Consider the following 12,260-nt stretch of genomic DNA (forward strand, 5'->3'; position numbering starts at 1 on the left):
ACATAATATACATTATTTTAAGAAACATTTCAAATAAGGGCTGCACGGTGGCGTAGTGTATAGCATGTTCGCCTTACAGCTAAAAGGTCAAGTGTGGGGTTTGCTTGTTCTCCCCGTGTTCACATGGGTTTCCTCCGGGTGCTCTGGTTTCCACCACAAGTCCAAAGACGTGTTATAGGTGAATTGGGTGGGCTAAATTGTCCGTAGTGGATGTGTATGAATCAGTGTGTATGGGTGTTTTCCAGTAATGGGTTACGGCTAGAAAGGGCATACACTACGTAAAACATGTGCTGGATAAGTTTGCAGTTCATTCCGCTGTGTCGACCGCAGATTAATAAAGAGACTAAGCCGAAAAGAAAATGAATAAACATTTAAAATATTTTGGCACAGTAAACATGTGCTAAGGCTAAGTAATTAAGTAATTAATTAAGTAAGTAATTAAACTAAATCATTGACTTCTGCTATCTTCATTAGTTTCAAAAACACAGACGTCTTTGTAACTTGAAAAGGCATCTTTTAATATCTTTCTTTTGTCTGGATATAAGGTAAACCACTGCACTGTTTAGGTCTATTGGATGTTGGTTTATTAGTGATTGGGTTTCAAAATGTTTGATAAATCATGGACTGACCATAGCTTTTGATATGGAGGGTTTATTTCTGCTGGAGATACTGTTGCACTAGAAAACTAAAAAAAATAGTTGTAAAAGAAAAACTTGCATATAACTAATGAACAATTAATTGGCATGTAGATGCAATGTAACTTACATTCAACACAAGAACCATCAATATAAAGTGTGACCAAAAATTATAGCAGTTTTAAAACACTGCCTTTTCCAAACTGCCCATCCAACTGTCAGTAATAGTAAGACTATAGTACTATTTTAGTTCACAGCTAGCAGAAAAAAAGTCACAAGTCTGATAAAAATAAAATTTGGATATAAGTGTGTGAGTCTTAAGATATGCAAATGAAACTCTGGATGTGTGAAGTGCAAAACCTCAATGAGGCCAGCTTTTCACTTTGACCCCATCTAGTCGTGCAGTCTGAAATTAGATTTATAGTCATTTCATAGAGACAGGACTGGAACAACATGACGTAATTAAACAATGATAAGATTTTCATTTTTAACTGATCTTCCCTTTATGATATGTCATCACCTTTTACATACATAATTTATAAAAACATGTTAAACTTTTATGAAGAGCAATGAATAAAGTTGTATGAATAAAAACTTGGATCTAAGATCCAAGAATCCAGCTATTGTCCAATGCTGTGCACACAAAAGGACGCACTAACTCTTAGGGCCCTATTTTCCTTTTGTAAACATACCTCTATATACATTTCTGGAGAGTTTCAAATACGTCCCAGGAGATATGTTTCCTCAAATTTCTCTCATGAGTGCCATTCACGCCTGATGTTCTTATGTAAACCCACCTAAGGTCACTGACTGACTGACTGACTGACTGATTAACAACCAATAGTATTTTCAAAAGCACAGATTGACCTGTCCACCCACTTACGTACCTAAAGCCAACCGACAAATTTTAAAAGCAATTAAGAAAAGAAAAGCCCTCGTCTGACTTTTACGTTTCACCACATTTCCCCCCAGTTATTTAACTGTTTATTTTATTTTTTGGCTTCTGTTGTTGTGGTCAACTCCTCTCTGCATCTGAAGTCCGCTAACGTACATAGTGAGCTAACTGGACAAACTGGTAAAAGTGAGAAAGCCATCTATACAGAGGTAAGCGTTCAGCTGGTAAGCACGAAAAGGCACGGCATCTTACCGCCCTATAGGGTTCATTTAAAAAATGAAATGCAGCCATACGTACTTTTGGCTATAATTCTTGATCTCCAGAAATGTATATAAGGCCACCTTTTCAGAATGAGCCTATGTTTCTATTTTAGCCATTTAAGTGCACGGTCTGAATCGCATTGTGCAGGTGTGTGCAAATCCACTTTAATGATAGGATAAGACATATGGACTAAAAGTGTTTTCCCGGTTCGCTTAATGAGTCATAAGTGTGCTTTGGACCTGATAAAAACACACTTTCATCTCACCCATGACCTTTGAAAGCAAGATTTGCTCATGCCACTGTGGATTTGTAATTTACATTGTGGAATTTTGCAAGTGCAAAGACGCTCATTTCACCATAAAGAAAACTGAGTTTAAAGCTTGCGAACAGATGACCTATGAGACAAGCTGGATTACATTGTAATCCTTTAACTTTTAATATCTGGCATGTTTGTGTGCTGCTGTGCATCTCTGTGTCTGTAATAAGCTCTTTAATGGTGACACAAAAGGAAAATTTGTATATACACTACCGGTCAAAAGTTTGGGGACAGTATGAGTTTTAAATGTTTTAGAATAAGCTTATCCAGCTCACCAATGTTGTGTTTATTTCATCAGATATACAGTATAAATTGTAAAATTGTGAGATTTTATTGCACTATAAAATAATTGTTCAAAAGTAGTTTGTAATTTAATTTAATAATTTATTTTAGTGATTTTAAAGATTAATTTTCAGCTTCATTACTCCAGTCTTCAGATTCAAAGGATCCTTCAGAAATCACTCTAATACTTCTTTTTATTATTAGTAGTAGTAGTAGTAGTAGTAGTAGTAGTAGTAGTAGTAGTAGTAGTAGTAGTAGTAGAAGTAGTAGTATTTATGTAATAGTAATAAATGCAATAATGGCTGGAATCATATTTTCATTTGAAACTACATACAATAAGTAATAAATAAATATTTACTAAATATTTAACAATTTAACTTTTTAACATTTAAATGTCACCATGATGAACAGAATAATTTTATTGAAATTATCAAATCAAATAAAAAATAAAAAAATGAGCCCAAACTTTATGTACCTAGCTGCTTGAGCAGCAGATCAGAGCTCATTAATATTCACAACCCTTTAGTCAATACTGATCATTTCATATTAAGGCAAATTTCTAGAGTAATTTCTTAATGCCAACATTGTAAAATCTACATCTTCATTGTAAAAGCACGATACAAATAAGGATGAATTGAATTGAACTAATAGGAAATGATTGCACTTACCTAAGCAACATAGCTTTTGATTTCAAAAAGTAATTTAATATTTTGCATCAGTGCGTTCTATGTCACCTTTAAATCAATAACAAAAAATATTGCGCCATTGATTTTAGGTTTCATTTATTCAATGACGCATTCTATTTCAACAGCCTCAAAGTAGCAATTCGCCAACAATGCACCTGAACAAACCTCATTTTCATTTACTATTTAAACAACATGGCAAAAGACATGAAAATGATAACTGTGTCAGGCTGAAACTAGCGAAAAAGACTTGCATCATATCTGGTGCTATATTGTGTCAATTGTATGATAAGGCCCATAGAGCCAAACTCTGACTTTTGAAAAACAAAATCACAGTTCCCCACCTTGTGTAAGCTGACCATTGTATTCTACCAGCAGCAAAGACCTTGGACTAATATCAAAGTGCTAGCTTTACTCTAGTAAATGCTACACTGATGACATGCAAATAGCTCTGTATTTGTCAACACAGCTCCCGTTATAAGAGGACAGTCAACTTACCCAATCTGTCTGTTGGTGGAAGGGGCTTGAGTGATGACTGAGCTTGACTGTGGTGAGGGCAATGCCTGCTGGATCACTATACTGTCATGGTTGGTCATTCTTGAGTGGGCCTGCTGGTGCTGGTTAGGGCCTCCCTGCCCATGAAGAGTGATATTCTGTTCAGAATATGAGAGAAGAGTGAACACCATTAAAGGAGTAAATTCATTCATTTTCTTGTCGGCTTAGTCCCTTTATTAATCCTGGGTCACCACAGTGGAGTGAACCGCCATCTTATCCAGCAAGTTTTTACGCAGCACATGCCCTTTCAGCCGCAACCCATCTCTGGGAAACATCCACACACACACACACACACCCATACACTATGGACAATTTAGCCTACCCAATTCACCTGTACCACATGTCTTTGAAAACCGGAGCACCAGGAGGAAACCCACGCGAACGCAGGGAGAACATGCAAACTCCACACAGTAATGCCAACAGAGCCTAGGGTCGAACAAGTGACCCAGCGACCTTCTTTCTGTGAGGCGACAGCACTACCTACTCCAGCACTGCTTCGCCCTAAAGGAGTAAATATATAAATTAAAATCCAAGTTAAGCTCCAACTAATGTATTCCTATTCCTTAAAGTCAAGATTGAATCAAAATTGAAGCTCATGTGCTCTTGTATTCTTAGGTTGAAATTTCTTCTCTACCCACTTTAAACAGCTATTCTCTTTTTTTATATGTTTACTGACGCAATACTTTTGCTGTGGAGTTTAAACAACCGCCCATTGATAATAAAAGCCATTAAACTGCTACCAGGCTGGGAAGGATGGAACCATGTTTTCATGTTGTTTATGTATAATTGTTATCCTACCATCTAAGCATTAAATCAGAAAATGAGATTAATCAAACTAGCCAATGTTTCCATTGTTGCATTATCCATTTTTGGCAATCTTATGTGAGTTGTAGCCTCGCTTTCCTGTTCTGAGCTGACAGATGTGGCACCTCTGTGGTTTTCTGCTGCTGTAGCTCATCTCCTTCAAGGTGAAGATGAAGTGAAGTCAGAACTATTAGCCCCCCTTAGAATTTTTTTTTTCTCAAATAATGATTAACAGAGCAAGGAATTTTTCACAGTATGTCTGACAATATTTTTTCTTCTAGAGAAAATCGTATTTATTTTATTTCGGCTATAATAAAGCAGTTTTAATTTTTTAAAAACTTTTAAAGTAAAAATTTTAAGGTAAAAATTATTAGCCCCTTTAATCTATATATTTTTTCAATAGTCTACACAACAAGCCCACATTATACAATAACTTGCCTAATAACCCTAACCTGCCTAGTTACTTAGGGTAGTTAAGCCTTTAAATGTCACTTTAAGCTGTATAAAAACTGCTTTTCTGTTGCCATTCTACCAGAAAATCCTCATTTTATTCTATTTTATTTTGGAACATTTTCTGTCAACTCTAGAGATTGTTGTGCACAAAAGTCCAACACAGGCTTGTTGGAAATACATGCTTCGGCCTACATTTGCTTGAAAGGCACAAAAATGCACATATTTAAAGGGTCACGAAACACCAAAACACATTTTTTGAGCTGTTGACAGTCGTATATGTGTCCCACACTGCTAAAAACACTATTAGGACACCTATATTTCACTAAAAAGTGTAAATTGGTTGTTTTTGCGTTATTTCAAGCAAATTTGTACTTCCTGTTTGAAACGAATTTTTGAAGCTGCGTCACGGCCATGACATAATAGCGTGTATTCCAGCGTACAGACTGGGCGTCTGTGCCAGAGTGAGTCTTATTACGTCTTACAGTGTGATGCATTAATGCATGAGTAAGGCTTGGGTCAAACCAATCACAGCGCTCTATTGTGCAACTTCATTAATATTCATTATTGTCACCGTGTTTACATCACAAAGACGCCACGTTGTGTTGGCAAAACAAGCGTGAAGTGTTGCTTTTATAGTTTGCTGCTGTTAAGTTTCGTTTTCATTTTCTCTCTGTGAGAGCTCTTAGTCACGTGTGGATTAACAGTGTACGCGACGCGCGACAACAATAACTTACGTGTCTAAGGAGGATTATTGTTTACCTGAGAGCTGTTCTCATCTGCAAACGCTGAAATCTGGATTTGCTTGTAGTATTCTCTCCATAAAGACGCGGCTCTAGTTGCTGGTGATTGTTCTGTCTCTACAGATTTGGTAAGTGAGCGACCAGTGCTCTTTGTTTATTCAGTTTGTTCGTATCGAATTAAGTTAACTATTGCACTTAGTGCAGAAATGTTAGCACCGCATTTTGTGACCGGAATAACACACGCGGCTTACTGATGCTACCTGCCGTGTGCATCTAAGTTTCCGGGAAATGCAGAGTTTTTTTTCTCTCATTCGCCGTGCGGTATCAAACATTGCATGAAAAATACACGCTTGCAGCAGTTCCTCGAATCAAATATCTCGTTTGTCGCGAGAGGCATGAATGAATTCCCTGAATGAAAGAGCCAAACTGCAGTTAAAGTCCAACATTTAATAATTTGGCAAATAATTCGACTACAGATGTCCATGTAGGTTAAACACCATCACATTCTCCTGTCTGTGTGGGTGTGTATTTTGACTCTGAAACTCGCGCGTGCACAAATAGACACTCCCACACCATCCCACTTTAGTTCCTCCGACACTCCCCCCTAAACAGAGCTGGACACGCCCACTTTTCTGACTTTTTCCAAAGTAGAGGTGTGAAAACACCCTGCTGAAACGAGGGGGTTTCATGGCCCTTTAAGTGCAGGTTTTGGGTAAAATGAATTATAGGCAATGTGACGTCAAAAACTTTTGTTCATGTGTGATTTTAGTGCAGTTTTATTTTTGGTTTGGAAAACACTATTGGTTGGGTTTAGGTCAGCGCTTCGCTAGGTGATCTGTTCGACAAGCCCTGCCTACTCATGACTGTGTACAAAAAGGAAGCTTATCTGAAACAATTAACAAATGTACAGTAGGTAACACATTTTAAGCGCCCTCTAGTGGATTGGTCATCTGAAACGTGTTAAGAAAGTACCCGGAGCAATGTGTTTTACATTTCTCAAAAAAAATGAAAGCTAAGGTGCATAATTAAAACATACCTGGGCTCTGAAAAGCTTTTTCTAAAACACTCAGAAACACCAGACTTAAAATGTCACATTCAAAGTCTTCCCATTTCTGATGCTTGGTTTAAAGTTTACAAGATCATCTTGGCCATGACTACATGCCTAAATGCATTCATTAGCTGGCATCAGACTGACTGATTAGCTGTTTGCATTAACAAGCATCTGAACAGCTGTGTCTTATAAAATATCTGGACTGTAGTAAATCCATTCAAACGTTGGCTTCACACAGACTTTAAAGATGTGCAACTTTTTGCAAGCAAAAGTATACACTGACTTTTTTCATTTGTGTAGCAAATATATGCGGCACAACTATACAGATTTTACTTTAAGAAGTTTTTCATATCTGTGCAGACAAATTGAATCTGCTGTTGCAACTGTTGTAAACTATATTATAAAATAATTTGTGCTCACACAAATGTGAAAAATTCTAACCACTTGATTTTGCCTGTGAAAATTTGTTAGTGTTATGGTAAATGTGAACACACCTTTAAAAATGTGGAACAAAAACTAAAAGACAAAGTCTTAATTTCACATTGAAATTCATTTATAGCAGCCTCTATGGTTAAAGCCACTTAAACACAGACTTGAGGTGTGAAAAACGAGGCTTGGTGGTTTGCACTTTGTTAGTCATTTAGGTGCGAATAAACTGGATCCAAGCTTATGCATGCATTTCCTGTAGCAGACAGAGTAAGTCTCTGTGAAAAGCAAAGGAGAGAAATGTGCATCAAGGACTACTTCTTAAAAGCAAAAACTTAAATTTCGAAAGAAAAGTCAAGGTGGGGGCGAGCGACATCAACTCTTTAGCAACTGTTACAATAGGAGAAATAAGTATTGAACACTTTACTGAAAAACATATTTCTATTCATTTATTAATTTTCTTTTCGGCTTAGTCCCTTTATTAATCAGGGGTTGCAACAGCGGAATGAACCACCAATTTATCCTGCATATGTTTTACACAGCAGATGCCTTTCCAGCTGCAACCCATCACCGGGAAACAAATTAAGTTATGTGTAATAAAATTAAATGACACAGGAAAAAAGTATTGAACACATGAAGAAAGGAATGTGTAAAAAGATAGTGAAAGCCCTGACAGCAGCTAAAATCTCTCATTAGTTCTTCAGCAACCCTCTGCCCTTCATCATTGTAAATAAAAATTAGCTAATTCAGTTCAACATCTACATTATCAGAATAATGAAGATAAAACCAGGTTGGACAATTTAGCAAGACAATGATCCTAAATGAAGCCAAGAAAACTCTTAAATGCTTACTGTTAAATTCATTCTCCACATGAGAGGTGTCTTTAAGCTTCCATCAACAAAAACCCTTTGATGTAAATTATTAAATACATTTTAATAGTTCTGTGCTTTCTCCTTGTGTCATTCCATAGTTATTACACACAACATATTTTTATTTTTTTTATATTTGTATTGTTTGGGATTTTATCCAAATCTGGTTCAACTTCATGTCAACAACTCCTAAAAAAAAAGCATTCCCAGGAAAAAAAAAAACATCCTGTTCAATACTTGTAGCCCACTGTATTAATGAGGAGCTAATCAACTGAACATAAATACATTTGTAGAGAAGACTACTGCAATCTGGTGAACTTTACTGAAATAATGCTTTTCTTCAACACCTGATAATCATCAAAACAGATTATCACTAAAACAAAACTTCATAATTTGCTCCGTGTGGAGTCAGGAACACAATTCAACCAAATCAATTGATCAGTTTTATTAGAGTGTATAGAGTGGCTAAAAACTGCAGCTATGATTTTTTTTTTCATTTGTTTTCTTTGGAATAATTGCTGGAATAATGCTAAATCATTTCTGGGCATAGGCCTACAACAATACATCATGCATGCAGCAATCTATGACTTGACAATTAAACTATAGATAATAATATTTTATGACTAAGAACAGGAGTTTGTATATAGTTTTAGCCCACTAAGAGACATTTAACTGAACTAAAAACATCAGAAAAATAAGATCCTAGACAGATAAACCATGTTCCACATTTGATTTTAGTACCTTCATTTTAAGACAAACGCAGCTAAATTCTTTGAAAGGCTCTGGGCAATATCTCCAGCTCACCTGTCTTTGCCTGAGCTCAGCAAAGTCCTGCTACAACCTGCTGCTTGCTGACTTGGCATGGTGTACTAAACCTAAACCTCAAGTGTAAACTCCCTAGATTAACGCACACCATTAGTTTATCTAGAGAATGGCTGTCTTGCAGGCAGTACTATGGTGGTCACTGAACCCAGCCAAAATAGTCATTAGAGGTGAAGATGTTTGTTTGCATTATTACCAAACTTTGGCGATGATAAAAACACACACATTAGTTTGGTTATTATCACCATGGCTTCAAAAACATCTTCAATTAGTTAGCAATTTTAAATTTGACTTTGAAAAATGTTCTTTATGGTAAGGAAATGTACTTTATATTTTGAGTTCCAAGGCTTTAAGTGAGCTACACACAGAATATTACCTATATACACAGAGTTTGAGATTAGCATCTTGCTAAGCTACCAGTAAAATCCTAACAGCAAAACAGCTGAAAAGAGCTGAACTTGTTTACTTGTTTTATTTTAACTAACTGTTTAGATACGTACATAAAGAGTATCTCTAATTAAAAATGCACTAAATAAACAAATCTAAAGTGCCTAGTAAGAACATGTCAACAAATGGATGATGCTATATTGAGGCGTTAAAAGAATCTAAAAATTTTCAGCTTGTTCATCTTTGACTAATTACACAGATTATTGAAAACACACTTGCCTTTTTTACTGTAAAGGGCTCTATAATACATTGTCCATCTGTCAGGTTTTGGAAACGTACGCATCACCATATGGGGCACAAGAATAGGATGTGTGTTTGGATATAACTTGTTAATAAGTTTTTGAACACACTTCGTCATTGTTGTTTATTTATTCATTTGCTAGAAATTAGATGTGAATTTAGAAATAGTTTTCAAACAAATCTTTGCACTTAACAAACAAAATTAATTATGTAGGCTAATGGATGTCTTCAGTGGAGTGTGTACAACACCGTTTCCTTATCCATGCAAGTAAAGGAGTAAAGAGTAAAAGTAAAGTAAAGAGGCAGAATGGAGGAGACTTGTTCTCTATCTTCATGCTGCAGATGATTTGTTTTCTTGCTAGTGAAGCATTCAGTTTTTCCACTTACAAAGCAGAAATGTAAATAGCAAATGTGTCATGTTGCGACGCAACTGTCTCTCAAAGGGAATGGGGGATGAGATGCATGTTATGCTCAAAACACACCCATAACTCATTAAGAGAATAAGCACAACCCTGTTAGACCATGCGCCAGGGTGCAGAGCATATTTTTCTATCATTAAAATAGCAAAAATAGATTCGGACACACCCTTAATGCTTTTGCGCCATACGCTTTAGACTTGCACCTAGACTGTTGAAATAGAGCCCAAAATGTCAAATTTGTAAAACAGTATGGTACTCATACTTTGCTAGCATTGCATACCAAAACACATTTTATTTTAAGCTGTGTAACATGGGTTTGTTTATTCAGTGGCACTTGTGCATCATGAGGTGTGACTCACACCAACTTTTCTTGAAATAAAACTGTTAGCCCTGTAAATAGTGCCCCTACCACAAGAAATACGTAATGCTCTGTGCTCTTTAATCTACGTCGAAATGTGGGATGAGTGTAGCTCAATTTGTAGACCATTGCATTATAACTGCACAAAAAAAATTGTTCAACACATGCTTGTTGAAATGTGTACCTTCAAAACATTGTAAACTGTGTTCAAAGGCTTTGCCAAGTGCGTAAATACATATTTAACTTCTATAAATTGTAAGTTATAAAAAGCCCATTCATTTTACCAAATGGTAATATCTACCGCACATAATTTCATGATGGCACATTGCTGTTGAAATTTGGTAATATTTAATTACAATGACTTTCATCAATGTTCCTTTGCACTGTTGCTACTGGCTGGCTTAATTTAGAACTTCAGTGTTTAGTTTTTCGGCTTTTAGCAATGACATCTACATTACACTGAACAAAACTAATCTGAACTTCAACTATGAAGACTAGACTGAACCAGTTTCAATTTACTTGTACTTCATCTATGTTAAGCTGCTTTGACAATCTACATTGTAAAAAGCGCTATAGAAATAACGATAAAGTAACTTGAACTTAATTTATTGAGCCATCAGCCAGCTCTCTGTAACTCTCACATGGTCTAAGCTAAAGATGGCTGCGCTCGGTCAGTACCTGGATGGGGGACCAAATTGGAAAGCTAGGTTGCTGCCTGAAGTGGTATTAGTGAGGCCAGAAGGGGACGCTCAACCTGTTTACTGTGTGGATCCTAACGCCCCAGTATGTTGAAGGGGACTCTATACTGCTCAGTGAGTGCCGTCTTTCAGATGAGATTAAACCAGGGGTCTCAAACTGGCGGCCCTCCCTCCAGCCTGCAATCGACGTCAAAAATATAACGAGATTCGGCCCGCCAAAACATATATTTTTGAACCACTATCATTGTTGGGCAGTCGCGTCTAGCCACTTGTGGTTATGACACGGCACTTAGTCGACATTTAAAGTACTGCATTAAGATTAGTTTTACTTTCATTTTTCTAATGCCTATTAATTTTGTGGCTGATTTAAATGTTAAAATATATGTCTATAAGTGCTCTATTTTTACTACAGCTCGATTTTTGTAAATATTCAAGGGTCGCTTGATTATTATCAGTTTTATACCACTTGAATTTTGTTGTACAAACACTTTTTCATGGCTAACACGTTATGCTAGTGGTTTAACAAATATGATAATTTTGCTAATATTTTATTCAAATGGTCTCATTTAATAGATTGTCCTCATGTGCTTATTAAGATTTGCTCAAAAACTATGTACAATAGTAACATTGTACAACAAGATGAATCCTTTTCCCTTCTTTGGTGAAGTTTTACAAAAAAAAAAAGAAAGATATTGAGAAGAGCAATTGCCAGTAAAGTCACTTAAGTTACCCAAACTGCTTTCTGCTGTTACACTATTGGGACAATAGAATAGGTTGCGACAGAATAATAATTATTATGCCAATTATTTTTAGTATTATCGTAGCGATTTACACTCCCCCTTTAATATGTACAACAAGAAACAAAAAGCTAGAGTTTTGACTGCATATACTCTGTGGAAAAATGACTTTGTGTGTCTAACGCCCGACCATACACACAACAACCACAGATATATTTCAGCAGCTGATGTGTGACTTGATAAACGTGCTGATTTGCATTCTCACTGGTGACAGGTGATGCTTGAAATATAAACGTCATGTCTGTTATCCTAAAATGCATCAATAACGTCAGGTTTCCACTTTCATCTTGTGCTTGAATGTTAAAACGGCCCTCCTATGAATTGTCAGTCACTGAAATGGCCCCCCGCCAATTTGAGTTTGAGACCCCTGTGTCATACCAAGGCCCAGACTCTCTGTAGTTGTTAAAATCCCAGGATGCCAAATTTGCCCACTGGCCATCAGGGCCTCCTAACCATCCCCCAGGTGTGGTGGTTAAGAAGATTCCCTAAAAAAAATGTGTAAAGCGCTT

General features: G+C 36.5%; 2 protein-coding genes across 3 annotated transcripts in view; both read right to left on the reverse strand.

Moving 5' to 3' along the window:
• tax1bp1b (Tax1 (human T-cell leukemia virus type I) binding protein 1b) overlaps positions 1-12,260 on the reverse strand; it is a 350,945-nt gene that overhangs the window by 143,094 nt on the left and 195,591 nt on the right. The window lies entirely within an intron of this gene.
• Positions 1-12,260, reverse strand: part of creb5b (cAMP responsive element binding protein 5b) — a 166,510-nt gene that overhangs the window by 119,611 nt on the left and 34,639 nt on the right. The window contains exon 5 of the mRNA XM_087286902.1: positions 3,571-3,725. Coding sequence (XP_087143028.1) covers positions 3,571-3,725 — 155 coding nt within the window. The remainder of the gene's footprint in view (positions 1-3,570; positions 3,726-12,260) is intronic.

This window comes from Danio rerio, chromosome 16 (assembly GCF_052040795.2).
Source record: "Danio rerio strain M-AB ecotype USA chromosome 16, GRCz13ab, whole genome shotgun sequence".
NCBI lineage: Eukaryota > Metazoa > Chordata > Actinopteri > Cypriniformes > Danionidae > Danio > Danio rerio.